The sequence below is a fragment of the Phyllosticta citriasiana genome (genome assembly GCF_038021145.1).
Source record: "Phyllosticta citriasiana strain CBS 120426 chromosome Unknown IWZ02scaffold_5, whole genome shotgun sequence".
NCBI lineage: Eukaryota > Fungi > Ascomycota > Dothideomycetes > Botryosphaeriales > Phyllostictaceae > Phyllosticta > Phyllosticta citriasiana.
Genome location: NW_027117282.1, coordinates 682292 through 707013, shown reverse-complemented (window position 1 = coordinate 707013; position 24722 = coordinate 682292). Strand labels below are relative to the sequence as shown.

Here is a 24722-nt window from a genome sequence, read left to right as displayed (position 1 = left end):
ACATGATGTTTGTCGGACAGCAGTTTCCCACGCCCTGAGAGCTTAAAAGCTTTTTGCATGTCGTCCGATTAAGGCAAAGGGCCTGAGTCGACACTCAAGATTCGCAATTGTCCAACCTGAAGCAGTGATCACGTGATGAATCTCGCCCTCCCAGGCCGCATCATCGGGTTTGCAGCACGGACCACCATACAGCCACTGCGCGCCAGACCCGGACGGACAGCTTCCACCTGCCAACTTCACCGCCAGCCAAGCTACCATCGACAGTCCTCCATCAGACCTCCGTCGTCCCCCGCCATCGACACCCGGGACACCGTTTCGAGTCGTCGACGTTGAGGATACCGACGCTCCGTCTATTTCTCTCCCCCCGTACCTGGACCGGCGGGCCGCCTGAGCCGCCCAACCGCCCGACTTTGACCTCGACTTGGGACGTCCCTTTTCCGCACATTCCTATCCCTCCACCGCCGACTGTCAATCGTCAAGACGCTGGTTTTCGCCATCTACATCTACTGAGGCTCTACCCGTCAACTGAGACGTCGTTGCTGTCCTTGTCGTCGCCGCCGCCATGGCGCCTTCCAAGGACACGCTGTTCCGCTCGGCGGACATGTCGTTGACGCAGCTGTACATTTCGAATGAGATTGGGCGCGAGGTCGTCAGTGCGCTGGGTGAATTGGGCGTCATGGACTTCCGCGATGTGAGTGGGTCCCTGTTTGCTTGCCACGACACCTGGATGGTTGGATGGGAAAGTGGACTGGATGGCGCTTGAACTGTGGAAAGGGCTTTTTTTCGCCGTGGCGTTGCTAACAACAATGGGTTGACGGACGGGTGCTAATGTACTGCAAACAGTTGAACTCGGAGACGACAGCCTTCCAGCGCACGTTTACGCAGGAGATTCGCAGGCTCGACAATGTGGAGCGCCAGCTTCGTGAGTGGCGGGTCTAACTTTGGGAGAGCTCAGAAGCTAATACAGTGGTTGACAGGTTACTTCCACTCGCAAATGGACAAGGCCGGTATTCCGATGCGCTCGGTCTACGAGTTCTCCAACACCCTGGCTGCGCCATCTGCCGTCGAGATTGACGAACTGTCGGACCGCTGCCAGAGCTTAGAGAGCCGCATTGCAAGCCTGAATGACAGCTATGAGACGCTTAAGAAGCGCGAGGTGGAGCTTACGGAATGGAGATGGGTGCTTCGTGAAGCTGGTGGCTTCTTCGACAGGGTACGAAAAAGCTTCTCCGTCGCGTCTGCCCTCAGTGACTGACATGCTTGCAGGCCCGCGGTCAAACAGACGAAATCCGCCACTCTGTTGACGAAGATGGTGACGATGCTCCTCTCCTCCAGGATGTCGAACAGCGTGGCCAGAACGGTGACGTTGGTGAGCGTTCCTTTTCCGTCATGAACATTGGCTTCGTTGCCGGTGTCATTCCCCGCGAGCGCATTGCCGCCTTTGAGCGCATCCTATGGCGGACCCTTCGCGGAAATCTGTACATGAACCAGGCAGAGATTCCGGAGCAGATCATCAACCCCGAAAACAACGAGGGCGTCAACAAGAACGTCTTCGTCATTTTTGCCCACGGCAAGGAGATCATTGCCAAGATTCGCAAGATTTCCGAGTCTCTCGGTGCCGACCTTTACAGCGTGGACGAGAACAGCGAGCTCCGCCGTGACCAGATCCACGAAGTCAACAGCAGGCTGAGCGATCTTAGCGCCGTTCTGCGCAACACGAAGCAGACTCTCGATGCCGAGTTGACCGCTATTGGTCGTAGTCTTGCGGCCTGGATGGTCATCATCAAAAAGGAAAAGGCTGTCTATGAGACCTTGAACAGGTTCTCCTATGACCAGCAGCGAAAGACTTTGATCGCGGAAGCCTGGGCTCCGACCAATTCCCTTCCACTAATCAAGTCTACCTTGCAAGACGTCAATGACCGTGCTGGACTGTCTGTGCCGACCATCGTCAACCAGATCAAGACGACCAAGACACCGCCGACGTACGTCAAGACGAACAAGTTCACGATGGCTTTTCAGACCATCATCGACGCCTATGGCACTGCCAAGTACAAGGAGGTCAACCCTGGTCTGCCCACCCTCGTCACGTTCCCATTCTTGTTCGCCGTCATGTTCGGTGACTTTGGTCACGGTGCTATCATGACTCTTGCTGCTATCGCCATGATCTACTTCGAGAAGCCGCTCCTGCGCAGCAAGCAAGACGAGTTGTTCTCCATGGCTTTTTACGGTCGTTACATCATGCTCATGATGGGTATCTTTTCCATGTACACCGGAATCATCTACTGCGACGCCTTTTCCAAGGAGCTCCCCTTCTTCAAGTCTATGTGGGAGTGGCCAGAAAACTTCAAGGAGGGCGACAGTGTTGAAGCCACTCGCGTCGAGGGATACACCTACCCCTTTGGTTTGGATTGGCGATGGCACGACACGGAGAACGACCTCTTGTTCTCCAACAGCTACAAGATGAAGCTCTCGATCTTACTCGGTTGGGCTCACATGACCTACTCGCTCTGCTTGTCGTACATCAACGCTCGCCACTTCAAGTCTCCAATCGACATTTGGGGCAATTTTATTCCTGGCATGGTATTTTTCCAGTCCATCTTCGGTTACCTCGTCTTCGCCATCATCTACAAGTGGTCCGTCGACTGGTACGCCATCGGAAAGAACCCGCCCGGTCTGCTGAACATGCTCATCTACATGTTCCTGTCGCCAGGCACGATCGAGGAGCAACTCTACAGTGGCCAGGGAGCTCTTCAGGTCATTTTGGTTTTGCTCGCAGTTTGCATGGTACCCATTATGCTCTTTTTGAAGCCTTTCTACCTTCGCTGGGAGCACAACAAGGCGCGCGCCATGGGCTACCGTGGTCTTGGTGAGCACAGCCGCGTCAGCGCTTTGGATGATGACGAAGAGCACCAACAGCTGAACGGCGGTCGTGAGAGCTTTGGCGATGACGAGGAAGGTGTCGCGCTCATTGCACAGGACGTTGGTGCTGACCACGAGCACGAGGAGTTTGAGTTTTCTGAAGTCATGATTCACCAAGTTATTCACACCATTGGTAAGATGAACTCCGTCGTTTCTTCTCTGATATTGGCTAACTCTACTAGAATTTTGTCTCAACTGCGTCTCGCACACAGCCTCTTACCTGCGCCTTTGGGCGCTATCGCTTGCTCACCAGCGTCTCAGCATTGTCCTGTGGCAGATGACCATTGCAATTGCCTTTAACCAGACTGGCGCCATCGGCATCATCGCCACCGTCGTCCTCTTCTACCTCTGGTTTGTCCTTACTGTCTTTGTTCTTTGCATCATGGAGGGCACGTCGGCCATGCTGCACTCGCTGCGTCTTCACTGGGTCGAGGCCATGAGCAAGCACTTTATGGGCGACGGCGTGCCGTTTGAGCCGTTCTCGTTCAGCAAGTTGCTTGAGGACGAGCCTGTTGAGTAAGGAGTTGGGGTTCGCCTATGTTTTTTGGTGGAGCAGCAACGGTGAAGGCAAGGCGGCGTGGATAGTTTCGACGCGTCATTCGCTTAGTCTGATGTGTCGAGTCACTCGCGCCGCCTCGCCTACTACTTTCTACTCCTTCTGTGTAGTAAAGCGGAGCGAAGTTGCCTTGCATGTACAAAGTTGGCCTCGAAAATTTTCAGACGATTTCTGCGATAGGTCTCTCTTGTGTGAGGATAGGATCTTTGCCAGCAATTGTTTACTGGGATGAATTCCCACAGCAATCCTTCCTTTGTAGGAATACTCTTCGTCTGCCTCGATCTTTTGAGGAGGACTGAATGGCACGCGGAAGATTCTTCTGTGGAATTGGATCCATTCAGGCTCACCTAGTCTGTATCAACGCGTCGTTCCACCAACAAGTCTTTGTAGTTCATGCTGCATGGAGCAAAGTTGAGTTTGTGAGGCGGAGGCCTGCAAGCCGATCGCCTCAACGCGCGCAACTGCGAACAGCAAGGGAACTGGCCCATGACAAACGATGGATGCCCTTGCCTCAAGCTTGCACGATAGCACAGTGGGTGAAAAAACCAATGACACTCGGTATTGACATGCGCTGGCAAAGTACAGTTGTAGTAAGAGATGACTGCTTCGCAGACGTAGCATTGACCGCGAGCGACTGGTCCCTAGGCGCATCTGTAATGGCGGATGACTGCTCACCAGGGGACGCCTAATTCCTCTCTGCGCTCACTATCGTAGCGCCGCGCTCGGGCCTGGCAAAGCCTATCTCGTCGAGAATGAGTCTTGTCCCATTTCGGTGTCGGGCAGCTTCGGTGTCGAGCAGCGGGACCTGAGGGAAGAATGGCGTGTCGTCCAAGAAAAAATGATGCTTGCTAAAACAGGAGCTTTAAGCGAGCAGCACCAACGCGTATAAAAAGCCATCGTCCCTCCCATCCAACCCTCTTCTTTTTCCTTTCACCTAGGGAAGGTCCGTGGATCGGCCACGATAAAAACTCCGATCACTGAGCCGGATCACGAACCGGACATGTCCACCCCACAGTGTCCACCCGACCTTGAATCACGGGAACCCGCATCAAGGCAGGAACCCCCCCCCCCCCCCCAACCGATCCTGTTGGCAGATCAGCGATTACTACAAAACTGCCGCCTTACGACGGCCTGTCTTCGATTATAAGCAGGTTACCTGAACAGTACGATTGAGTACAATGAGACCCCAAGCGCTGAGCCCATCCAGCCAGCGTCACCACCTGATTCTAGGCGCGATTCACATCGGCCTAGCGTGGAGCTCCCCCAGAGCCCACGATACCCAACCCCCCTGGCGTGGTCACCTTCGACCACCCTTCAAGTTTTGGCCAGACGCGCGACGACCATCCGTCTGAAGGCGCGGCTTCCCACCTCGCGCTGTTGGCAGAGCAGAGTTTTCACAAAACTGCCACGACCCACAGAGAACCAGGCCTGCACAAAGAGGCCAATGAACACGGACGCAGGACGCGACGACGCGTCCCTGCCACGCTGCACGGAAATTAGTCGACCTCATGAGAACACCGCGGACATCACGAGACACGAGACACCAATTTTACGACATGAAAGCCCACCGGCACGACGGCGGTGGCTCCCGGCAATGGCGACAAGGACACGCCAATCACACGATATTATAGCACGGCATTTGCACCCAATGCGGCAACCCAACGGGGTCGAGGATTCGAACCGCCTGCGCTTCTGGTCAGGCATGCCAGTCGGGAGACGGAAGGGCTCCCGGATGGGCCGGTTCCAGTAGAAAGTCGGCGTCAGAGGGAACGCGCGAGATCTACCCGAGTAAGGAACCGGCCATGAGCGAGGGGTTGAAAGGTCGGTCGCCCGCTGGAGGTTTTGGTATTTGGGGTGGATTGGCCGGGGCTGAGATGTATCGGCCTGGTTGGTGTGTTTCTTGGAGTAGGATTGTTGGGATGCGTCGGAGCGAAAGGTCAACGGGATTGGACGCTCGTCTGGCGCGACAGCCGGGCAGTCGGTCCAGGCGACGCATTTTTCGGTTCGCCAGACACAACGCCCTCGCTGCAAGTATTTTCTACGGTCGCAGCCGTGGTCCTTGCAGTCTGGCGCGAAGGAGCCTTTTCACTTCGGTGGAAAGAGGTTTGGAAATGGACTTCTACCGCATTGAGCAGTCGCAGATCGTTGAATCGAAGATGTGTTTCCCGGTACGCTTGTTCTCTGCTCTGAATGTGACTCTGCTGCTGTTTTTGTGAAATGGTTGATGGTGGTGGAGATGCTTCCAAAGATGAAGCCTCCATGCCCGCTGACTTGCCGATCTAGTCCGTGGCTCCATTCTTACCTCAGGCACCGTTCGCTTGCTCCAACGACAGCTGGATTTAAAAAAAGAAGAGCTGCAATCACACAATCGTCTTTCTCGCCTTTATCTCTTTCTTTCAACCTATCAAATCATCCAGTGAAAACCAAAAGCTGCTTCGACTGTGGGTAGCACTTCCTCCACCTTTCAACACACTAATCCACCTAGAGCCTCAAAGGACGCAACCAGCATGCATGCCCTCAAACCACCAACGACTGAACCCCGAACCTGGCTTCTGATCAACTAAGGTGTTGCACGCAAAGTCTCCGGAGCCACAGCAACAGCAGCAGTACTCCGCACGCCCGTCCATCAACGAAGGAGCGCTAGTAACGCTCCAGTCGCAAGAGCTGGGTTTCAACAAGCACTTGAAGAAAAGAGGAAGGAAGGCCGCCGCTAACGCGCAACCCCGCCCGCGACGATGCGAAGACGTGTATAAAAGAGGAGAGAGGAAGGGAAGAAGATGAAAAGGCGTCTCGTTAAAACTGCTTCAAATCCACGATTGCTCCCCAACTCACCACCAAACCATCTAACCTGTCCCCCAAAGAAATCAAAAACACGGAACAACACAACACAACCCCAAAATGGTCACCGTCGGCATCGCAGGCGCCTCAGGCAAGCTCGGCCGCCTCGTCGCCGCCGCCCTGCTGCGCCTGCCCTCTCCTCCAACCCTACGCCTCTACGTGCGCGACGCAAGTAAGCTGCCACCCTGGCTCAAGTCGTCTCCACACAGCGTAATCACGGGGACCGCCGAAGACCGCGCCGCGGCCACCGACTTCGCGCAGGGCTGCAGCGTGATAATCTGCACGTACCTCGGGGCCGACACGCTGATGGAAGAAGGGCAAAAGGTGCTCATCGACGCGTGCGCGGCGGCCGGCGTGCCGCGCTACGTCGCCAGCGACTACACGGTCGACTACCGGCCGCTGAAGGACGGCGAGCTGTTCCCCAAGGACCCCATGCGGCACGTTATGGCGTATTGCGCGGCAAAGGAGGGTGTTGAGGGCGTGCACGTCATGATTGGCGCGTTCATGGATACGTGGTGGAGCGGCTTTTTCGGCGCGTGGGTGCCGGATGAGAGTGGCAAGGGCGGGAAGCTGCGGTATTGGGGCGAGGGCGATGAGGTGTGGGAGGTGAGCAGCTATGAGAATACGGCTGAGTGGATTGCGCGGGTGGCGGTTGATGAGGAGGTTAAGGGCGTTGTTAAGTGTGAGTGCCCTCGTGTTGCTTGTTTTCGCTTTGCTTTGCTTTGCTTCACACCTTGCCTTGCCTTACCCCTGAGTTCCCGCCTACCTACCTTACACCTCCCCCTGAAGCTCCCCTCCCCGCGCCCTGTGCCAGCTAACACGACACCATCCACGCGAACAGTCCTCGGCGACCGCAAAAACATCCACCAAATCGCCGCCGCCATGTCATCCGCCTACTCATTCGAGCCCTCCCTCGAGCCGCTCGGCTCCCTGGCCGACCTGCACGCCACCATGCACCAGAAGCGCGACGCCGAGCCGCAAAACTACTACGCCTACCTGCCCATGTGGTACCAGTACTACATGCTCAACCGCTCGACGCTGCTGGTGCCCCCCGGCAGCTCCGAGGACAAGGAATTGAGCAACAAGCGCTACCCTGATGTCAAGGCTGTGACGTTTGAAGATTATTTGCGCATGTATGGTCCGAAGGAGTTGTCGGGTGCGATGATGGGGGTCGGCGAGAAGGCTGGGTTGTGAGGATGGGATGGGATGGGATGGATGGACGCTCATTTCACGGAATTTGTTTTTTGATTCGATCAATTCGTGGGATTCTAAAACCCTCGACATTCCACCTTTGTCGACATGTGAAGCGCGTTACTAAAAAAAAAAAAAAAAAAAAATATAAAATCGTGCCACATTCAGTGATGAAATAGGGAAGGAAAACGAGAAGAATCGATATGGTTGAACGGGGACACCTGAGAGACAAAGAGCATTCCCACAAGCGGCTCACCAACCTCATCCAAGCCCGCCAGACCTAGCCGCACAGCAATAATGAGCAAGCAGGCAGGCCGCTCACCACGAAGTCGGGCCAAACTTCTGGCCCTTGGGCAACGTCTTCTGAATGGCAGTGCCCTTGTAGTCCACGGTGTTGATGACGCTGTTGCCCCACCACTGCGGCGGGTCAATCTGCGGCAGCAGCAGCGCAAAGAAGATGACAATGGTGCTGAGCGCGAGGCCCGAGTCAAGCGCGGCCGACGTGATGTAGCTGTATCGTACCATCTCGAGTCAGCAACGAAGATTTTATCCAAAAACAGAGAGCATGGGAGATGAAGAAGAAGAAGAAGAAGAAGCGAGCGGCACACATACTTGTACGTCATCCACCAACCACGGGCTCTGCGGCGAACCAGGCGGTTGAAAACGAGGCCCACGATGCCCCAGGAAAAGTAGATGAGCGGCGTGGCGGGCGGGATGTAGCCCAGGTTGCCGAACATGACGGGCGCGTTGAGGTAGCGGGCGGGCGAGTTGGGGAAGCGGCGCGCGAGCAGGTAGAAGACGACGGGCAGCAGGGCGCCCAGGAGCCAGAACCACTGCAGTTGCGAGTAGATGGCGCCGTCGGAGAACATGCGCTTGGCTAGACACGGGGACGGGGACGTGTCAGTATAGGTGTGGTTTCTGACTGTGTGATTGAAAGGGGGGAGTGGGGGGACTCACGGCCGATGGCGCCCCAGATGATGCTGGCGTTGAAGAAGACGCGCCCGTTGGGACAGGAGAAGCGCGCTGACTGGTCTGTGGCGCAGATGTTCTTGATGGCGCCAAAGGCCCAGTCGAGCACGGCGATCTGGACAATGCTGCCCCACACTGTTGCGATTCCTTGGGCCCAGAAGAGGACGCGTGGGGGCAGCTTCATGTAATGTGCCATCTTTAGGTCCTGAGTGTACAAAAGGCCCTGGTACATGGTGATGTAGCCGAGCGTCTTGAAGCACATCATGGCCAGAGGACGACCGGGCAGTATGTATCCAATGATGAACTCCGTAAAGACGTTCAGTCCCTGCGCCGTGTTAGCTCTGCTCCAGTGACAAGGCTCAGTGAAAGGGAAAGAGAAGGCTCCTCGTCGAAAATGGAACAGTAGACTCACAATCTGAACATTGGTGATGGCCCAAATCTGTCCAATCGGAACAAACCACACCGCACTGATGAGGATGGAAAGGATGTACGCCCACCACGTCAACTCCTGTTCTCAAATCAGCCTTATTTTTCCCGCCAGGAAACTTCAAGGCGCACTCACGGTAGGGTATCCTAAAACAACTCCGAAGCCCCCGCCGAAAATGACGAGGAAGAGCACCCAGAACCACCAGTCGGGGGCCTCCTGATACCTCTTCATGAGCTTCATGTGGATGTCGTCTTCTTGATCTCGGGCGGCCTTGGCGCGGTACTTGATCTCTTTCCAGTGGTACAACTGCAGCACGTCAATCTCCATGTGTGTACATTCTTACATCAGTGACTTACGGCAGTGTGGACAATCGTCGAGATAATGGTCGCGAAGCTCAGACCGTAGCAAAGCGCAAAAGTAGTCGACTTGCGCCAGTCAGTAAACATTCACGGCGACCAAACGCAATCGGAAAGACTCACCAAGAAGATGGGAGAATAAGCCTTGTACTTGGCCTCATCAAACTTCAGATCCGCCGTCAAGATCTTGGTGACATTGTACTCGGCGCCCGTATTATCGTAGCTGTTCGAGTCGCTCATGGGCAGGTACTCCGAGTACCAGGCGCCAGTGTAATGAATACCGAGCGACGTGATGATGATGAAGACGATGAGGCCGATCAGCGTGTTGGCAATGGCGTGCCAGGGGGGCACCAGCGGCGAGGTAATATACGCCGTGACATACGTCCAGTCGAACGTGATTGGAATCAGGCTGAGCCCGCTTGTGCCGCCAAAGATTTGATTGACGACCACGTTGTCTGCCCAAATGTTGGTTTTGAGTTCTTGCCCTCACATGGAATGGAATGCAACTCACTCGGCTTGATCCAGGTCACAAAGGCAAAGATGCTGAGCCCTTGCCAGATGAAGCCGGGGAACCAGTACCAAATGAAGCCGCCACCGAGGACATATAAAAACCAGCGGTATCGCGATAACCCCCAGCCGTTGGTTTGCGCGGGATCCGGTTTCTCCAGGCCGCGGCGGTGCAGGGCGTAAAAGAGAGCGCAATTGGGAAGGCAGACGGGAAAGATCATGGCTGCCGGGTAAACGAGGAAGCGACGAAAGCTGCCCGCAAGTCCGAAGCCAATGGTCTGCGTCAACAGGGTAAAGAGGAGATTGAACCCCCAACCAAGATCTTGAAGCAGTCAGCCTTGCAGAGAGTCAGAGATCAAGCAGACTCAGAGGTCTCACCAGACTTGTAGAAGCCGCGGAGTGCTTCGATCGTGTCCGTACTGTAGGCAACGCCATTTCCAAAGGTGACGTTGGCCATGATGGTGATCAAGCAATGTTCCTTGACATTGAAAGGCCCTGGGTTCAGATTGAAGCGCAAGCGACCAATCTTGAACTCGCGATCTGGCAGACATTTTTCCCAGGCCACGCCGAGAGGATAGGAGACACTGCGCATGTCAATTTCTCGTCACTGACACCCCCGGATTGCACTTACAGCTGGGCGACAAGAGAACTGACGGTGATGCTAGGGCTGCGCAGAGAAAACAACATGTTCAACGCGCTGCCAATGGTCACCATGATCATCCCCAGAACCCATGCGCGAACAGTTCCAACGGGGAGGGTGTCATCGTCAGTGGGGGGCACGGCCGAGGCGACTTCAGGATACGGAGACGTCTCCTCGAGCTCTCGCTCTATCTGGATCTCTGCCTCGACATCTCCTTTTTTGACAGCAGACTCAATGGCAGCACGCTTCTCCTCCTCGAGGTTTGGATCCCATCTGACAGTGATTAGCCATGAACGCGTTGGAATTCAGCGTCCGGAAGCTTACCGGTGCAAGTCCGAGAAGGTCTTCAGTTCAGCATCTGCCTCGACGGCTTTGACAGATGAAGAGGTGGCCTCGGGTGTCTTTTGCTCCGTCGACGAATTCACCACCTTGTCCGTGTCGCGCCGCGCAAACGGCCGACGAAAGCTGGGCATATTGAACAGATCAACTTCACTCGAAGGTGCGGGCAGAGAGGGACACGTGCGACCAGAGAATCTCTCATAGTCAAAGCTGCTTGGGCATTTCTATATACTCTGCCTTTTACGAGCGGCCAACTGGGGTAAGATAAATTTGGCGCCTATCATGGGTATCATGCGACACGATGCATGCCATTGGACGGAGGCGATAAAGGACCACGAGAAAGGGGAGAGCAAACAACCTTCTGGAACGTGGTCCGTGTCCCTTAAGAGGAAGGACGAAAGACCGGGGGCGCGCACACGGCGCCTGCAAGACGCCGATAAGGCGGCGGAAAAGTGTCGTTAAGGTGTGCGCTCGGTAGATTTCTTTCAGCCATCGTGTGCCGCTCAGGCGTGGTGCAGCGTTTGGCACGCAAGAGAACAGATGAATGGCGATACAGATGAAGTCCAGAGTCGAGTGCGGCGCCGCTGCTCGTCCGAGCATCTTACGGCAAAGACCTCCGCGGCCCATGGACACTACTTCCCCCAAGTTTAGCGATCGAGAGAGAAACTCGTGATGAAGCCAGATATAGCTCCACCGACATGGGGAGCGGATCGTTGTCAACGGGATGGATGATCATAGCCGCGAAGGGCCGGTCCAAGATGAGAATTAATCAACAAGCTTTGTCGGCCGACACTTGCAGCCACAAGCGTGCTTGGCCGACGGTCGCTCTGTTCTTCGCAACAACGACATCCTTGATAAGAGGCGCCTGTCCACCAGTAGGGCACGGTGTCGGCAGGTCTCGAGAGCCGGATAGACCAGGCTTTGGGCTCAGTACTACGCTGCACATTGAATCGGGGACGATTGATGGTGGTGCGGCTGCTGGACCGACGATATCAAAGCTGCACAAGTTGAACGGTTGATCAGAGCCTCGTTGAGTGAAAGGCGTCGTCAGCGTGTGAGGTGGACGGTGCCCTGTTCATCGACCCTGGTCACTTCTTCTCCGCGTCCCCAGATTCCGGCGCCGTCGTCAACGTACGTCGGTCGTGGTGTGGTGCAAGCTTCGCCCATTCCGGTATCAAAACCCCGCGCGGGAAAGACGCCAAAAAGTGTGTGCTGGTGTGCGAGCAACCACAAGACCTTTCCGACGACTCCTACAACCGGATCCTGTGAATCCAACTCTTCACCAGTCCTTCGCCGCCGTAGCCGTGAGCCATCGCCGTCTTTCCGCTCTCTTCCACCTCGCCCACCCAGAACCATCTCGCTTCGGCCTCCGTCCACGTACTCCTCTTATCTGCCCGTGCCGCGCCGCACTGCACCGCGAAAACGCGGCTCTTGACCATCTGCTCTGCTCCTTCGACATGCCCATCGAGCGGGTGGATAGCGTTTCTCCGGCGCCACCGCTGAACCCATCTCTTTTTCCAATCGAATCGAAGCTGGCCCAAGGAAAATTCGGCACTTGCTGAGGAGGAAGAGTGACCCCACAGCCCAGCCGGCGTGCCGGGAATCGAACTGCCGCCATCAATCGTGCGGGCGATCGTCGTCCAGGTGATTACAGAGCCGGTGTCCGTAGGAATGTGCGTCGCGAAGCCAGCCGGCGGGTCCAGCTGTTTCCAGCCTCAGTCCGGTACAATGGTGGCATTGAGAAGAACGGGCGCTACATGTAGGCGCCAACGGAGCAGAACGAAGGGGAAAAGAAGAGGGTCGACGTGCAAAAAGACTGCGAGAATAGACCAGTGGCTCAGGCGCCTGCTGCTGCCGGTTTTTCTCTGTAAAAGTCTCCGCAATAAATGTAGTCAGCGGCAATGTGTGTAAGCAGGCAGCATCCGGATTGGAACTTCTTACATGTCTACTTCTCAACTGGCCAATATCACATGCTTTGTGACTCACTCTTTCGCTTGCTCCCCTTCCTCTTCGACATCGTGGCCACAATTTGCACAAGTTCCGTGGACGGAAATGAGGAAGAAAGGTCTTGTCTCTCCCGCGCGAGTCTGCGAGATAAAAAGATGGACATTTTTCAAGCCAAGCTCCGAGCTAAGCACCTGCTTAGCAACGTAAGCTTTACGGGTTACCGAATGTGGCAACATCAGGCCCTACTGGCAGGGCCACCAGGAGCCTTCGTCACCGCATGCACCTCGTCCCACATGTATAACTATGTCGCGTCCTTACTCAAACACAGCTGATTTGATTTGATTTTACCTCACGCATGCTTGGCTCGCAGATGAGGGCATTTGGAAGTTATTTGGCATTGTTGTATTTGACCTGCCATTTTCGTCGTTTCTTGTTGTAGCCGTATCTGCTTGTTTCACGCACACGCAGATTGGACGTGCGCACCCTTCTGTTACCTACCAAGCCATGCCTTCTGAATTCTCACCATGCTAAGCTACGTCGACACATGAATTTTTTCGTCATCTTCTTGAGCCACCCAGCCAGTGGTAGACTGACCCACCGACGCGCTCAAGACTCCATCCGGCCGAGAAGGAGAAAGTGAGTGAAAGGAGTGGTAGTAAAGAGCCGAAGAAAGAGCCGAAACAAGTGTTTTTTAGACACGATAGTTGAGTTGAGTCTGGATCCACGAGAAACAAGGTCGATACCATTGTTCGGGAATCGATGATAGTTGTAGCTGCATTGACATGCGAGTGCAGCTGATGTGCCTAGCAACACCGAGCGTGTTGCGCGAGACAGGCACGTTGTTGAAGGTATGCTGTGCAGGACAGCTGCGTCGCTACGGCGAGAAGACAGGTAGTTGAAAGACCCGTGAAAGGCACATCGACAAAGGCAGCGGGCCGGATGACTGGCCAGGTAGCATGCATGTGCAGGCCGAGATCAATCGATTTTGGCGGCAGCCAGCTTGGACGATGGATTCGTGAGGACGTTTGAGAAGCGAAGATTGCTTCGTTTGTACTTGCTGTGCTTGCGGAGGCGCTTGCGGGCGACCATGACGGGCACGCTGGACTTGGTGACGAGGTAGTTGGAAAAGGAGCCGAGCAGCACTCTGTCTCATCGTTAGCATTCTTCTGCCGAATCTGGAGGGTGCACTCGAGGTCGGACGGGCTCCCCATACGGAGGAGGGTAGATGTAGTTAGAGAAGCGCCGAACCCTGACGTGTCATCAGACGCATGGGTTGAAAAGACGGTTGACACTCACCCTTTCAGCGCGCTGCGGCCTCGCGAGCCGAGAATCACCAAGGTCGGATCGAGAAAGTCGATCTCCAATTCGAGTCAGCCCCGTCTCCACAGCTTGAAGCATTCGACTCACCACTTCGGTAATCATGTGCTTGGGACTCTTGCAGTGAAAGACTTCTACAACGGCGCGGACTTGAAGCCTTGTTTTGCGCAACAACGAAACAATGCGGTCACTGACTTCGACCGTCGCATGCCAACGCTCGCGCTCCGACTTGTCCATCTTAGAGTAGTCGGGCGGCTGCTCAGGCTCGTCATTGGGATTGATGCTGTTTGCCAGAGGCGAAGGCCCAGCACGTGTCTTGGACTTTGACCAACCGTCGTCGACCAGTCTTTGGTCGTTTGATAGCGTCTTCATGAGCTTGGCTGTGTCCTGCATCATTTTGGCTCCTTCGCCAATGCCCACGGAACCAGCCTCGCCACCAGTGCCTGTTTCTTCGTCGACTGCGTACACTGCAAGTAGCGTGTCACCATCCCGCAAAACCGTGCCTATTGTCCACTCGAGCGCATATGCAGCTTCTTCACTGAGATCGGTCGCAACGAGGTACATTCGCTGGCGGCGAAGACCGGTTTCGGCCTCCTTCTGCATGTCACCATAATCACCGCGGATAATTTGGCGAATGCAGCGATGTGCTTGGGGCGTGGACGTGATTGGTGACATGGACATGGCCATGCGTTGGGCGTGCTTGATTTCGGAAATGTCCGCCTCAGTCTCCGACGTCATTGGCGTAGATAAGCCAGAGCCGCCCGCGTCGAAGTTTGTAACTGGATGAACGGCCTTTTTCTTTTGGCTCATCTTTTCGCCATTTGGCCCGGTGACAGTGATGCTCGGCTCAAGCAGGGACCTGACCTTGTAGTCGGTTGACATTCTTTTGCCTGATTTTGGAGTCAGTAGCAGCAACAGGTTTCGAGCGGCCGAGATACTCACGCTCATCTTCAGCGGCAGCAAGTAAGCTCTTCGGTAGCTTATCTTTAATAGCATCTTTGTCGGCCTCGTTCGAGCTCCTTCTTCTTCTTCTTCGGCCCCTACCCTCGAGCTCATCTGCATCAGAGCCTTCACTCTCTTCGCTGCTCTCAAGGGCCTCTTCATCCGCGTAGTAATCCTTTTCTAGGCGGACTCCCCCGTCCGGCAACGGCGAGCCCTGTCGTTTTGATGACCCCAAATAGGCCAAGCTACCTCCAGACCGAGCCAGGGCCGCATCAGACAGCCTGCGGTATGCATTGTTCATGTCGATGGATTTGCCCGAGTCTGTGACATACTTTCTCGGATCCGTCATGAGGTTGATATTGTTGGGAAATCTGCGAGCTCCAGGTGAGACGGAGCGGGCGCCGAGTCTCGATACAGGCGAAGAGGACTGATTCGTGCCCAGCGGACTGCGCAGCATGTTTGTGCTCTTGCTCTTTTTTCCTCCTTGCGAGACCCGCTTAGGCATGGCATGCGAATCTATCGACGGCAGCATGTCAAACTGATATGAGCTTTCCGGATCGCGACTGCGGGTCAACGGACTGCGTGTTCGTGACGAGCCTGACGGCGAAGCTGTGTCCAGCATGCTGCGAGCCTGGCGCACTTCTCGAGCCTTTTGCTTCCGTTGTTCCTCCTCTTCCTGTTTTTTCTGTTCCGATGGAAGAATGAATTTGGCCGTGTGCTTGTCGCCGATGTCAAGCATACTCCGCACAGGCGACCTGGGGGCGCCGGGGCTGCTGGCACGGGAGTTTGCTTGTCGGCCGCGATTGATGCCCTCGAGTATGTCCATGACGGCCCGGCGCTCCTCGTCCATTGCAGATTCGAGAGACATGATGGCAGTGTTGGGTTGGGCGTGTCGAGGCTGTTGTGGCGGGGTGTAGGGTGAGAGGACGAGTGGCAACAAAGGCGAGGGACTGAGGTCGGCGGCGGGGCGAGGTGAGATGGAGGAGGAGGAGGAGGAGGAGGAGGAGGAGGATGATGATGATGATGATGATGGAGGAGAGGCGTGCGGTTGCGCAGGTTGGAGATGGCCGCAGGGATGCTCAACGGTCTTGTAATGCGGGCGACGGCAATGATGTTCACGGAGCGGTCAAGCCAGCCGAAGTGACCGGGGGAAGAGCCGAATGTGGAGAAACTATGGGCCCAGCGAGCTAATCTGCAGAATCTCAACCCCGGAGAATCGCGTGCCTCGAGGGTGGGTATATGAGGCCGGTGGCGTGAGGGCCGTTGGGTCGAGCGGGAGGGCAGGCGGATTAGGTGTCTGCCAGCGGAGGGTAGTGTCGTTGGTGGTGTTTGGGAGTGGGGCGTCAGCCGCTGTCGGTAAAGAGCATCAAGTGGCCAAACTGTGCTCGAACAAACATGGAGAAGGGGAGAAGAGCGCACGCTGTGCAGAGGCGAGACGTGGGCAAAAGTAGTCCATGAGTTGTGGTGGAGAGGGCGGAGTCGTTCCTAAGGCGCGCCGCGTTGTTGGCTTGGCGGCAACGAAGAAGGGGCAATTCCCAGTTGTCTCGCGTGCCCGAAACGTCGACTGACGAGAAAAGACTACCACCTCATCCACAGCCACCCAACAGCCACCCCCAGCTTTTCGCCTACCGAACCATCAAAGCAGTTCGCCATAAACTGCCTGTGCGAACTCGATCGTGAACCCCCTCCCTGCACGATGCGCCATGCTTGGCGCCCAGCTTTCCGCGCCTGCGCCCATGACATGCCCTTGTTCTGCAGGCATTGTGGCACCCATTCCACAGCGCCGTCGACATGATGCCGAATGGACGAATGGGAGCCGTCTGGCCCAGCAAGCAAGCTACACCTTGCTTGTTCCGAAACCATCGGCGGCTGCCTCGCGAGCTGACATATTGTCGACCCGCTCCCATGATGGTGATTTTGGCGCCATGTCTTGTTCTGTGCTGGGCGGGCCAAGGGAGGGGCTGCAACCTACATCTGCCCAGCATCGTGACCCAAACAAGGTTTTTGCTCTTTGCCGACCTCGCCCAGCGAAATGTACGTCAAGATGGCAGGCCTCGGACGAAACCAGCATGCTCACCTGGCGAGACTACCAATGCGGTTAGTATGTGATGAGGCGCTCGAAAGTGTAACATGGCCTATGCCACCTCACTGGGCAAGTAATAGAGACAAACCAAGTGCTCATGTCGGGCATCTCGCAGATCTGTAACGGGTTTCCTCACGTGTGGCTGGCTACGTGAGGTGGGCTCCAGCCGCACGTGGCTCTAGATCCTTTCCGCTGTGGGGTCGTGGTGTGACGGCTGCCCATCATCGTTGTTCTCGATCATCCAAGGTGTACACGATGTACATGAGTTGCGATTCGCCGTCAACTGCCTGAACACTACCACCTATCTAGCATGCAAAGACTGGAGTGAGCCGGCCATGAAAAGGAGAAAGAGAGGCATGACTAGACCAAGTCTACCCGAAAGATCTGATGATGCACCAAGAAAGCGGAGCCCCATGTACTCCTTCTGATGCTGTTTGCATGACCCATTCATCGGCCTCTGGTCCAACGCCAAGAAGAGGAAGAAGAAGAAGAAGAAGAAGAAAGTGAAAATGACGCCCAAGAAACCTTGAAGGGGGAAGACAATACTCTAAGAACCCGTTCCATCGTCGTCTCCACCCTCTGCACCTGCTTCCCCGGATTGTCCATGTTCGAGGTCCAGCTCCCCATTACTTCCGACGACCTTGCCCACAATTTCTAATCCGCCCTCGAGCCTCCGCAGCAGTGTTTCCAGACCGCTCACGAGGTCTCCCCCTGCTCCCCTACGGACCTCGTCCACTGCTTCTTCTTCAAACGATGCGCCTGTGCCTCTTCCTCCATTTCCTCGAGCTGCCATCTCGAGTCCTTCGACCCGCAGCATGAGGGCGCCTGAGCCACCAGCCTCGTCGCCCTCTTCTGAGAATGTAGGTGCAGGGCTGATTGATGTTGAGATGACCTGCCACTCGCGCGATAGGCTTTGTGCCTGTGTAATGGAGCGCGCATCTGCCGACAAATCGAGCACAATGTAGCGATCCTTTTGGCCCGGAACCGACGGAGGCAAGATGGGTTGTGGAGATGTGCCAGCGGCAGCGTTGGAAGACTCCATGTCTTCTTGTTCTTCTTCGTCGTCGTCGTTGTCGCGCCCGACTCCGCTGCGATGGCGGTTCGTGTGGCGGGCGCTGGTCACGGCCGACGTATCTCCCAGGGCGCGCGCGAAGATGGCTGTATGCAGTTCGGGGTCATCGTCGGCGAAGACGTAGTGGACCGAGGGATGCTCAGTGTGGCCGGTTGTGGCGTCTTCGACAAGCGTGAAGAAGGGAGCGAAATTGGCCGGTGGGAGGAGGGTATGAGCTTCGGCTGCTGGGTCGAGTTGGTCTTGCTCGCTGACGTGCTGAGTGTCATGGGCAGTGTCTTGGTTGGTTTGCGGAGGTATGTAGTCGATATCGAGTGTCTCGGCATCGCCTGCTGCATGGCCGTAGTCGTGTGGATCATGCGAGTCGTCTGTTGAAGGACCGGGGGCAGCTAGGTCGTGCGCAGCAGAGGTTGACGGCTGGGCGACCGCGTCGCTGTGAGAGGAGGAATCATGATGGACAGGTGATGACGAGAGGGCAGCTTGTGGTAGGCGAGGTGAGGTGCCTGCGGACATGGTGGTCCACGATGACAAGTCGTGGGCGGTTGGGGGGGGAGCTTTGGAGCTGCAGCTTTATCGATAACTCAGCCGACCGGCGAGGGTGGTGATCATGGTTTCTTTTGACACGTGATGGAGGTTGGACGCGGTGGGTTGACGCGTTTTTGAGGTGATTGAGAAGAATCGTGGCAACGGTTGGAGTGTGCAGGAGGAATGGATGGATTGAAGGGAAACCTGGTTGAGCGTCAGTCGCAGGGTCCGGTCCGGTCTGGTCTGCTGGCTAGGCCCGCAAGGTCAAGCCTCAGGTCCGACTTGGGCCATGTCCTAGGAGTCTTAGGTCGACGCTCAAGCGAGGTCATGGGGGCATCAGAACGAGCACGACGAATGGATCCAATGTAGATAATTCGCAGCAGGTTGGAATTTGCAAGCAGACCTTTCTGTATCAAAACAAGCGACCCGGGGGTATAGTCATATCCATGTCCACCAACGCCAAGCCAAATGGTGGTCCTCATGCCTCGGTCATGGACGCGTTTGCGTCCTTTACGGTAAAGGCTGTGGGCGTCAGCTTTTGCTCATGCATGGCCGGAAGACAAGGACGTACGCTGGCGGCACATGGGGCACTTTTCCTGCGAAGCCTCTTGCTTAAGCCAGTCTTCGATGCAATGCTGGGCTCGGTTAGAGCGACGAGTAGGCCAGGCTGGGCGCGGCGTGTCTCTTACCATGTGGAACGAGTGGTTGCAGTGGCCCATGACTACATGTAGTAAAAGAGAGGGTCAGTCGTGTGTTGTGATGCGACAGAGCATCATTTGCTTACGCAGCGGGCAGCCGTCGCCGGGGAATTTGCACTTGGCGCAGGTGCTGTCGTAGGGATTGCGACAGATGCCACACATGTCGTCCTGAGGCATGTCCCAGCGCCAGGCGGCGACGGCGTTCCATTGCTTAATGGTGACCTTCATGGCGGTTTGGTTGAGGAGGGTGGTCTTGGAGGAGAGGCGATGAAGCGGCGGCGGCGGCGGCACAAAAATCAATGTAAACAGCAACGGCCCTGGTGGAGACTGGTGTACATACACACATGTACCTAGGTACCTCATGTCTGTGAGGCACCCCAGGACAGCTCCCGGTCGGGCCAGCAGAGATGCCGAAGGCGGTCAGTCCCCCGTCGGAGTCCTGCCATGACGTGATCCGCGACAGCTATCACCAAAATATGTCCAGTACATACATATCAATGGATCCATCCCACCTACAGCAGCAAAAGAGAAGAGCCTCGCTGCTCGACAACTCCAGCGCGAGTCCATCCATCCCGTGCCATTGGCCAAGCCCATGTAATCGGCGCTTCTTGCGGTTTCCCCTCATTTTCAAAAAGGCAGGCAAGCTTCCTTCCTTCTCCGCCCGACTTTTCCCTTCCTCAGCTCCGAAGCTACCTGCCTCCGCTCTTCCCTCTGCTCTGCTCTGCTCTGCTCTGCTCTGCTTCATTTCTCTGTCGCATCCGCTCCTCTCCCTCCACAACAACTGCAACCCGCTCTCACTAATAATCAACATGGCCAGCCTGGCAATGCTTCGTCCGCTGCTTCGTCCAATAACAAAATCCGCCGCTATCTTTCCTCCGGTCCGCGTCATGAGCTCCTCCTACGGCACCCTCTCCAACTACCTCGTCACCCCCGCCGAGCTCAATGCTGCTCTTCAAAAGAACCTTCACAGCAAGCTCTCCACCGCTCCCAGAGTTATCCCCCTTTGCGGCACCTGGTTCTTGCCCAATGACCCGCAAAAGCGCACCGGATGGCAGGAGTTCAAATCGTGCAGAATCCCCAAGGCTCGCTTCTTTGACCTCGATGCCGTAAAAGACCAGGACAGCCCTTACCCTCACATGCTTCCCAGCGCTCAAGAATTTGCAAAGGCCCTGGGACAACTAGGCATTCGCCAAGACGACAGTGTGGTTGTCTATGACAGCAAAGAGGCCGGCATCTTTTCTGCCCCGCGCGTTGCTTGGACTCTGAAAGTTTTTGGTCATTCCAATGTGCACATTTTGAACAACTTTAAGTTATGGGTCGAGCAGGGCTACCCGACGGAATGGGGCGAGCCTGAAAAGGTTGAAGAGGTTGTCTACCCTGTTCCTGAACTCGACAAGTCCAAGGTGGTCGACTTTGAATACGTCAGGAGCATTGCGAAGAAGCAGGTAGATCAGAGCTCCCCGGCTATCCAGATTCTCGATGCGAGGAGCAAAGGTCGCTGGGAGGGTAAAGATCCCGAGCCAAGACCAGGTGAGTCAATCGGCTTGTATTAACTGCTGACCGTGTGGCTTTCACTGTTTGATAGAACGGCGCGCGTACATTGAGTCATATTCCCATACAGTAGCTGATATTATGGCAGGCCTCTCTTCCGGACATATTCCTTCTTCTAGCTCGCTCCCCGTTCCAGAGCTCTTAGACCCCACCAACAAGACCCTGCTCCCCGCCGACGAACTCAGAGCTTTGCTAGCGTCCAAAGGCATCGACCCCTCCAAGCCAGTAATTAGCAGCTGCGGTACTGGCGTCACCGCTGCAGTTATCGACGCCGCCTTGGCTGAAGCTGGCTTCCCGGAGAAGACTCGCCAGCTGTATGACGGTAGTTGGACTGAGTGGGCGCAGCGCGCAACAGAGGAGGAAGGCTTAATTGTCAAGGTCTAGTGCTTTCCACAGCCGTGAATCATCAGCGCGACATCAAAAGTTCGAAGGAAATGGACGATTCTGTATGATACCCCTCATGATTTGCAGCGTTGAATGCTTTAGCGACCTGCCATTTCTGCGGCTTTGTGGCCAACAACCAATGAGAGCACCGATTACGTCAAACCTGTGCGGCTCGCCAGTTGATATCCACATCTCCCCGCCGTACGTGGATCACACCATCGACAAGGAACAAATTTCGCCCCCAAACAAGTGTTAAAAACCAAAAGCTGTGCTCCAGGCGCATTCCAGACCTCGAGAAACGCGTCTAATAGCTGCAATGAATCGGTTAGACGGGAATCATACCCGACAGTGTGTTCCCGAGTTTGCCTGGCAAAAGATGTAGACATTGCTATCCCCCAGCACTCGCGAAACCATCCAGTCCTCTCCACTTGTATTTCCTCCCATCATGATGACTGCAATTGGTCTCGCTCTTTACGCCATTCTCGCGCTCCTTCTATGGCGCCTCTCTCGCATCGGTCGGCGTCCCCCGGGCTATCCCCCCTGGTCCCCCGACACTACCCCTGATTGGGAACCTTCATCAAGTAAACACTCCACCACCACCCGAGGCACGAGGCAAATGGTTATGGCAAACACAACGGCAATATTTGAAACAGACCTGAGGCCCTCTATCCCGTTTCTATGAGGCCGAAGAAATCCTTGATCTCCCGTCCACAGCGTGTGTCACAAAAATGGCAACTTCTGGTAGTGTGGCTGAATCGAAGGAGCATTGAATCACTACGTCACTACACTTGCGCTTGTGGAGCGGCGATTTCTTTTCACACCCACGATGCATGATTAGGGAATGAGCTTACCGCTCGCCTTCCCCACCAAAACACATCTACTGCCCTGACGTCCTCATCCGCAGCTTCATGCCGTGCCACGAGACTTTACAATGAGCCTCAATCACACTGCAAGTGAAATAAACTAACCACGCTATCAGATGCCCGCCAAGAACCAGCACGAGCAGTTCCTCATCTGGTCTCAGCCGCCTCCCTAGCATCCTGTTCCCCGCCGTCCGCTCGGCCAAAGCCCTGATCGCCGGCACGCTGCTCGAAGCCGGCGCCGACACGACGGGCAACACGCTGATGGCCTTCGTCATGGCCATGCTGCTGCACCCGGCGACGCAGCGCCGCGCGCAGGCCGAGCTCGACGCCGTCGTTGGAGAAAAGGCAGACAGGTTGCCGACAATGGATGATGCGGATCGCTGCCCTTATACCCGCGCCTGCGTCAAGGAGGCCCTGCGCTGGTTCTCGACGGCCATTCTGGGAGCCATGCCGCACGCCGCCCCGCGCGCTGATTCCTACAATGGCATGCTGATCCCGAAGCGCGCGGCCGTCGTGCTCAACGTGTGGGCGCTCAATATGGACGCCGCGCGCTACACCACCACCACTGCTGCTGCTGCTGCTGCTGCTGCTGCTGTTCCCAACTCTACCACCGCCGCCCCTACCTCTTCGTCCTCGTCCCAAGCCGACCCCACCACCGCCACCACCACCGCAATCGACCCCTCCCTCTTCGCGCCCGAGCGCTACCTCGCACGGCGCGAATGGGCCGACGCCAGCGTCGCCGAGCTCGCCACGCATGCCGACGGCGACGTGCGCGACGCGTGACGGGTCTTTGGCGCCGGGCGGCGACTGCATCCGGGCGTGCACGTCGCGGAGCGCAGCCTGTTCCTGGGCATGGCACGGATGCTGTGGGCGTTTGACGTCGTGGCTCCCGGCGCCGGAGGGGGCGTCGACGGAGGAGAGGGAAAAGAAGGAGTGAGGTGGCGCTTGCCCGGTCCGCGCAAGATGGTAAATGGGGTGGTGGTTATGCCGGAGCCGTTTGAGGCTGGGTTTAGGGTTAGGGGGAAGGAGAGGGAGGAGGTGGTGAGGCGGGAGTGGCAGGGTGTGTGAGGGCTGCTTTTTTGGATCCTGAGGAGCAGTGGTGCGCGGTGCCCGAGGGCATGGCTGTGCCGCCGGGGCTGTGATGGGGGAGTGGTGTTGTGGGTTTTTGGTGGGCAGGATAAGGGAGATGGCGAGGAGCGAGCCAGTGCAGACTTCCATGTACTCGATGGCGGGCTTGAAAGACTTCAATTTCGAGTGTGTTGGTGTACTCTGCGTCGTCCCGAACGTGAGCGAGTAATCCAAAGAACAGTGTCTCCCCTATCCATAGGACGAGCCGTAGGTGTCCTCGTCGAAGGCAACGAAGCTGCTGTCTGGTTGGTGATAACAAGGTAAAAAGACGTGAGCACAATGTAGCGCCGCCGCAAGTTCGAAAGAGATTAAGAGTATTATTATACCACGCGCCGGCGCCGCCCACCCCAGCAACGCAACCCAGTGCTGCCTCAAGGGAGTGGGAGCGCGCGCACGCGTGACGTAGTGCGTGTGTATCTGGTGGTATATAGCACGTGTGCGCAAGGAACCCAACTCAACCGATCCCGATCCCAACCCAGCATGTGTAAACAAGAAAGAAGCGATGTGTGACAGGAATAGAAGGAAATCAGAAGGTAAAAGTAAAGACGGACGAGAAGGGAAAATAAAATTTTAAAAAAAAGTCGACAGTCCAAAACTTTTTGCGCCAGCTTGAGCAACAGCAGATCCAAAATCCCAAAAGTTTTGCAATGTTTCCGTCCGATGCTGTTTGCGCAGACCCACCCACCTGCCAGTAAGTTGCTGTTGTATTGTACAAGAGGTACGACGGCGTGTACTGCTTTGCTTGCTTGCTTGCTTGTTTGTGTGCTGGCTGGCTTGCTGGCTTGCTGGCTGGCTGCTGTACTCCTCGCTGCTGTAACAACGTTGCTCGCTCGCTTGCATAATCTCGCAGACTGTAGATGGCACATAGCCCTGTTCCATCTCGTCGCAGGTCGCCATTTCCGCTGCGTGATATAGAAAGTGCCGATAAGAAAGACCAAACGATTTGGAGATGAGAGAAAAAAGAAGAGTGAGGAGGAGGTTCCCGACTCAGCATGGTGGCATGGGAACACCACTGCCAGATGGTGCTCCGAAAACAAGCATGATAAGATGCGCAAATTGTGGAGAAGATCCACTTGCTTGCTGGCTGCCGCCACCATTGCCGACCCCAGTCACCGCTGCATCTAGACAGCTGGGGGGAAAAGTAAGGAACAACATGAGGCCTGCCTAATCGTTTGTTGTTGCAGGTGCGCTGCACTGCGCGTCTTCTCGGGATAAGGAAACGTTTAGTCGCCCGCCGGCTTGTGGAGATTGTCGAGGAGGACGAAATAGGAGATAAGGAGAAAGAAGAAAAAGTAGTACACCGCAACCCCGCCGGCTAAGCCACATCAGCAAGCGACAGCTTGCAGCTCGTAGCAACACACTTTGTCGTCCAACAGAAAGATCTCAACTCCAAGAGGCCAATGACGACGAGACTCGCAAGGTAGGAAGATACCCATGCGCCACTCCAAGTATTAGGTGTCCACAAAAACCGTC

At 55.9% G+C, this 24722-nt stretch overlaps 9 protein-coding genes across 9 annotated transcripts; 4 read left to right on the top strand and 5 right to left on the bottom strand.

Annotated features, from left to right (window-relative positions):
* Nucleotides 1-448: 448 nt before the first annotated feature.
* Nucleotides 449-3607, top strand: IWZ02DRAFT_226545 (vacuolar ATP synthase-like protein 98 kDa subunit). Its single transcript, XM_066762897.1, has 5 exons — nucleotides 449-691; nucleotides 844-922; nucleotides 978-1213; nucleotides 1267-3052; nucleotides 3102-3607. The coding sequence occupies exons 1-5, from the start codon at nucleotides 563-565 to the stop codon at nucleotides 3437-3439; spliced, it is 2568 nt and encodes an 855-aa protein (XP_066623692.1). The 5' UTR covers nucleotides 449-562; the 3' UTR covers nucleotides 3440-3607.
* Nucleotides 3608-6054: 2447 nt separating this feature from the next.
* IWZ02DRAFT_226494 (nmrA-like family protein) lies at nucleotides 6055-7588 on the top strand. Its single transcript, XM_066762896.1, has 2 exons — nucleotides 6055-6995; nucleotides 7155-7588. The coding sequence occupies exons 1-2, from the start codon at nucleotides 6374-6376 to the stop codon at nucleotides 7505-7507; spliced, it is 975 nt and encodes a 324-aa protein (XP_066623691.1). The 5' UTR covers nucleotides 6055-6373; the 3' UTR covers nucleotides 7508-7588.
* Nucleotides 7589-7624: 36 nt separating this feature from the next.
* Nucleotides 7625-10923, bottom strand: IWZ02DRAFT_480938 (small oligopeptide transporter, OPT family). Its single transcript, XM_066769115.1, has 11 exons — nucleotides 10728-10923; nucleotides 10395-10676; nucleotides 10142-10347; nucleotides 9768-10085; nucleotides 9380-9711; nucleotides 9257-9325; nucleotides 9036-9206; nucleotides 8886-8981; nucleotides 8462-8798; nucleotides 8117-8381; nucleotides 7625-8015 (listed from the first exon to the last, which is right to left on the bottom strand). The coding sequence occupies exons 1-11, from the start codon at nucleotides 10874-10876 to the stop codon at nucleotides 7823-7825; spliced, it is 2418 nt and encodes an 805-aa protein (XP_066623690.1). The 5' UTR covers nucleotides 10877-10923; the 3' UTR covers nucleotides 7625-7822.
* Nucleotides 10924-13664: 2741 nt separating this feature from the next.
* IWZ02DRAFT_489508 (uncharacterized protein) lies at nucleotides 13665-15816 on the bottom strand (the record flags this gene model as incomplete). Its single annotated transcript, XM_066769580.1, has 5 exons — nucleotides 13665-13833; nucleotides 13903-13938; nucleotides 13986-14047; nucleotides 14097-14896; nucleotides 14949-15816. 5 exons carry the CDS (start codon nucleotides 15814-15816, stop codon nucleotides 13665-13667), a joined length of 1935 nt encoding a protein of 644 aa, XP_066623689.1.
* A 1846-nt stretch (nucleotides 15817-17662) lies between these two features.
* IWZ02DRAFT_348222 (uncharacterized protein) lies at nucleotides 17663-18421 on the bottom strand (the record flags this gene model as incomplete). The annotated part of the gene is made up of 1 exon (XM_066764232.1): nucleotides 17663-18421. A coding segment is annotated over one exon (759 nt), but the record flags the coding sequence as incomplete, so codon positions are not given.
* A 580-nt stretch (nucleotides 18422-19001) lies between these two features.
* IWZ02DRAFT_448314 (anaphase-promoting complex subunit 11) lies at nucleotides 19002-19669 on the bottom strand. The gene is made up of 4 exons (XM_066767331.1): nucleotides 19410-19669; nucleotides 19315-19346; nucleotides 19197-19260; nucleotides 19002-19147 (listed from the first exon to the last, which is right to left on the bottom strand). The coding sequence occupies exons 1-4, from the start codon at nucleotides 19549-19551 to the stop codon at nucleotides 19104-19106; spliced, it is 282 nt and encodes a 93-aa protein (XP_066623687.1). The 5' UTR covers nucleotides 19552-19669; the 3' UTR covers nucleotides 19002-19103.
* A 133-nt stretch (nucleotides 19670-19802) lies between these two features.
* IWZ02DRAFT_226364 (thiosulfate sulfurtransferase-like protein) lies at nucleotides 19803-21293 on the top strand. Its single transcript, XM_066762895.1, has 3 exons — nucleotides 19803-19958; nucleotides 20141-20853; nucleotides 20963-21293. The coding sequence occupies exons 2-3, from the start codon at nucleotides 20148-20150 to the stop codon at nucleotides 21256-21258; spliced, it is 1002 nt and encodes a 333-aa protein (XP_066623686.1). The 5' UTR covers nucleotides 19803-19958; nucleotides 20141-20147; the 3' UTR covers nucleotides 21259-21293.
* A 1038-nt stretch (nucleotides 21294-22331) lies between these two features.
* On the top strand, nucleotides 22332-22658 carry IWZ02DRAFT_348996 (cytochrome P450; the record flags this gene model as incomplete). The annotated part of the gene is made up of 1 exon (XM_066764234.1): nucleotides 22332-22658. A coding segment is annotated over one exon (327 nt), but the record flags the coding sequence as incomplete, so codon positions are not given.
* Nucleotides 22659-23480: 822 nt separating this feature from the next.
* Nucleotides 23481-24549, bottom strand: IWZ02DRAFT_226357 (uncharacterized protein). The gene has a single exon (XM_066762894.1). It carries the CDS (start codon nucleotides 24344-24346, stop codon nucleotides 23621-23623), a length of 726 nt encoding a protein of 241 aa, XP_066623684.1. The 5' UTR covers nucleotides 24347-24549; the 3' UTR covers nucleotides 23481-23620.
* Nucleotides 24550-24722: the final 173 nt, after the last annotated feature.

What these genes read in the sequence shown, in the direction of transcription:
- IWZ02DRAFT_448314 (XM_066767331.1), bottom strand. Translation starts at nt 19,551, where the DNA reads ATGAAGGTCACCATTAAGCAATGGAACGCCGTCGCCGCCTGGCGCTGG. An exon ending in GCAACCACTCGTTCCACATG is followed by an intron (nt 19,261 to 19,314) that starts GTAAGAGACACG and finishes AACCGAGCCCAG; the next exon opens with CATTGCATCGAAGACTGGCT. An exon ending in GTGCCCCATGTGCCGCCAGC is followed by an intron (nt 19,148 to 19,196) that starts GTACGTCCTTGT and finishes TGACGCCCACAG; the next exon opens with CCTTTACCGTAAAGGACGCA.
- IWZ02DRAFT_226364 (XM_066762895.1), top strand. Translation starts at nt 20,148, where the DNA reads ATGCTTCGTCCGCTGCTTCGTCCAATAACAAAATCCGCCGCTATCTTT. An exon ending in AGATCCCGAGCCAAGACCAG is followed by an intron (nt 20,854 to 20,962) that starts GTGAGTCAATCG and finishes ATATTATGGCAG; the next exon opens with GCCTCTCTTCCGGACATATT.
- IWZ02DRAFT_226545 (XM_066762897.1), top strand. Translation starts at nt 563, where the DNA reads ATGGCGCCTTCCAAGGACACGCTGTTCCGCTCGGCGGACATGTCGTTG. An exon ending in CAATGTGGAGCGCCAGCTTC is followed by an intron (nt 923 to 977) that starts GTGAGTGGCGGG and finishes AGTGGTTGACAG; the next exon opens with GTTACTTCCACTCGCAAATG. An exon ending in CTGGTGGCTTCTTCGACAGG is followed by an intron (nt 1,214 to 1,266) that starts GTACGAAAAAGC and finishes ACATGCTTGCAG; the next exon opens with GCCCGCGGTCAAACAGACGA.
- IWZ02DRAFT_480938 (XM_066769115.1), bottom strand. Translation starts at nt 10,876, where the DNA reads ATGCCCAGCTTTCGTCGGCCGTTTGCGCGGCGCGACACGGACAAGGTG. An exon ending in CCATCACCAATGTTCAGATT is followed by an intron (nt 8,799 to 8,885) that starts GTGAGTCTACTG and finishes AACACGGCGCAG; the next exon opens with GGACTGAACGTCTTTACGGA. An exon ending in CATCTGGGGCGCCATCGGCC is followed by an intron (nt 8,382 to 8,461) that starts GTGAGTCCCCCC and finishes CCCCGTGTCTAG; the next exon opens with CCAAGCGCATGTTCTCCGAC.
- IWZ02DRAFT_226357 (XM_066762894.1), bottom strand. Translation starts at nt 24,346, where the DNA reads ATGGTGGCGGCAGCCAGCAAGCAAGTGGATCTTCTCCACAATTTGCGC.
- IWZ02DRAFT_226494 (XM_066762896.1), top strand. Translation starts at nt 6,374, where the DNA reads ATGGTCACCGTCGGCATCGCAGGCGCCTCAGGCAAGCTCGGCCGCCTC. An exon ending in GGTTAAGGGCGTTGTTAAGT is followed by an intron (nt 6,996 to 7,154) that starts GTGAGTGCCCTC and finishes CCACGCGAACAG; the next exon opens with TCCTCGGCGACCGCAAAAAC.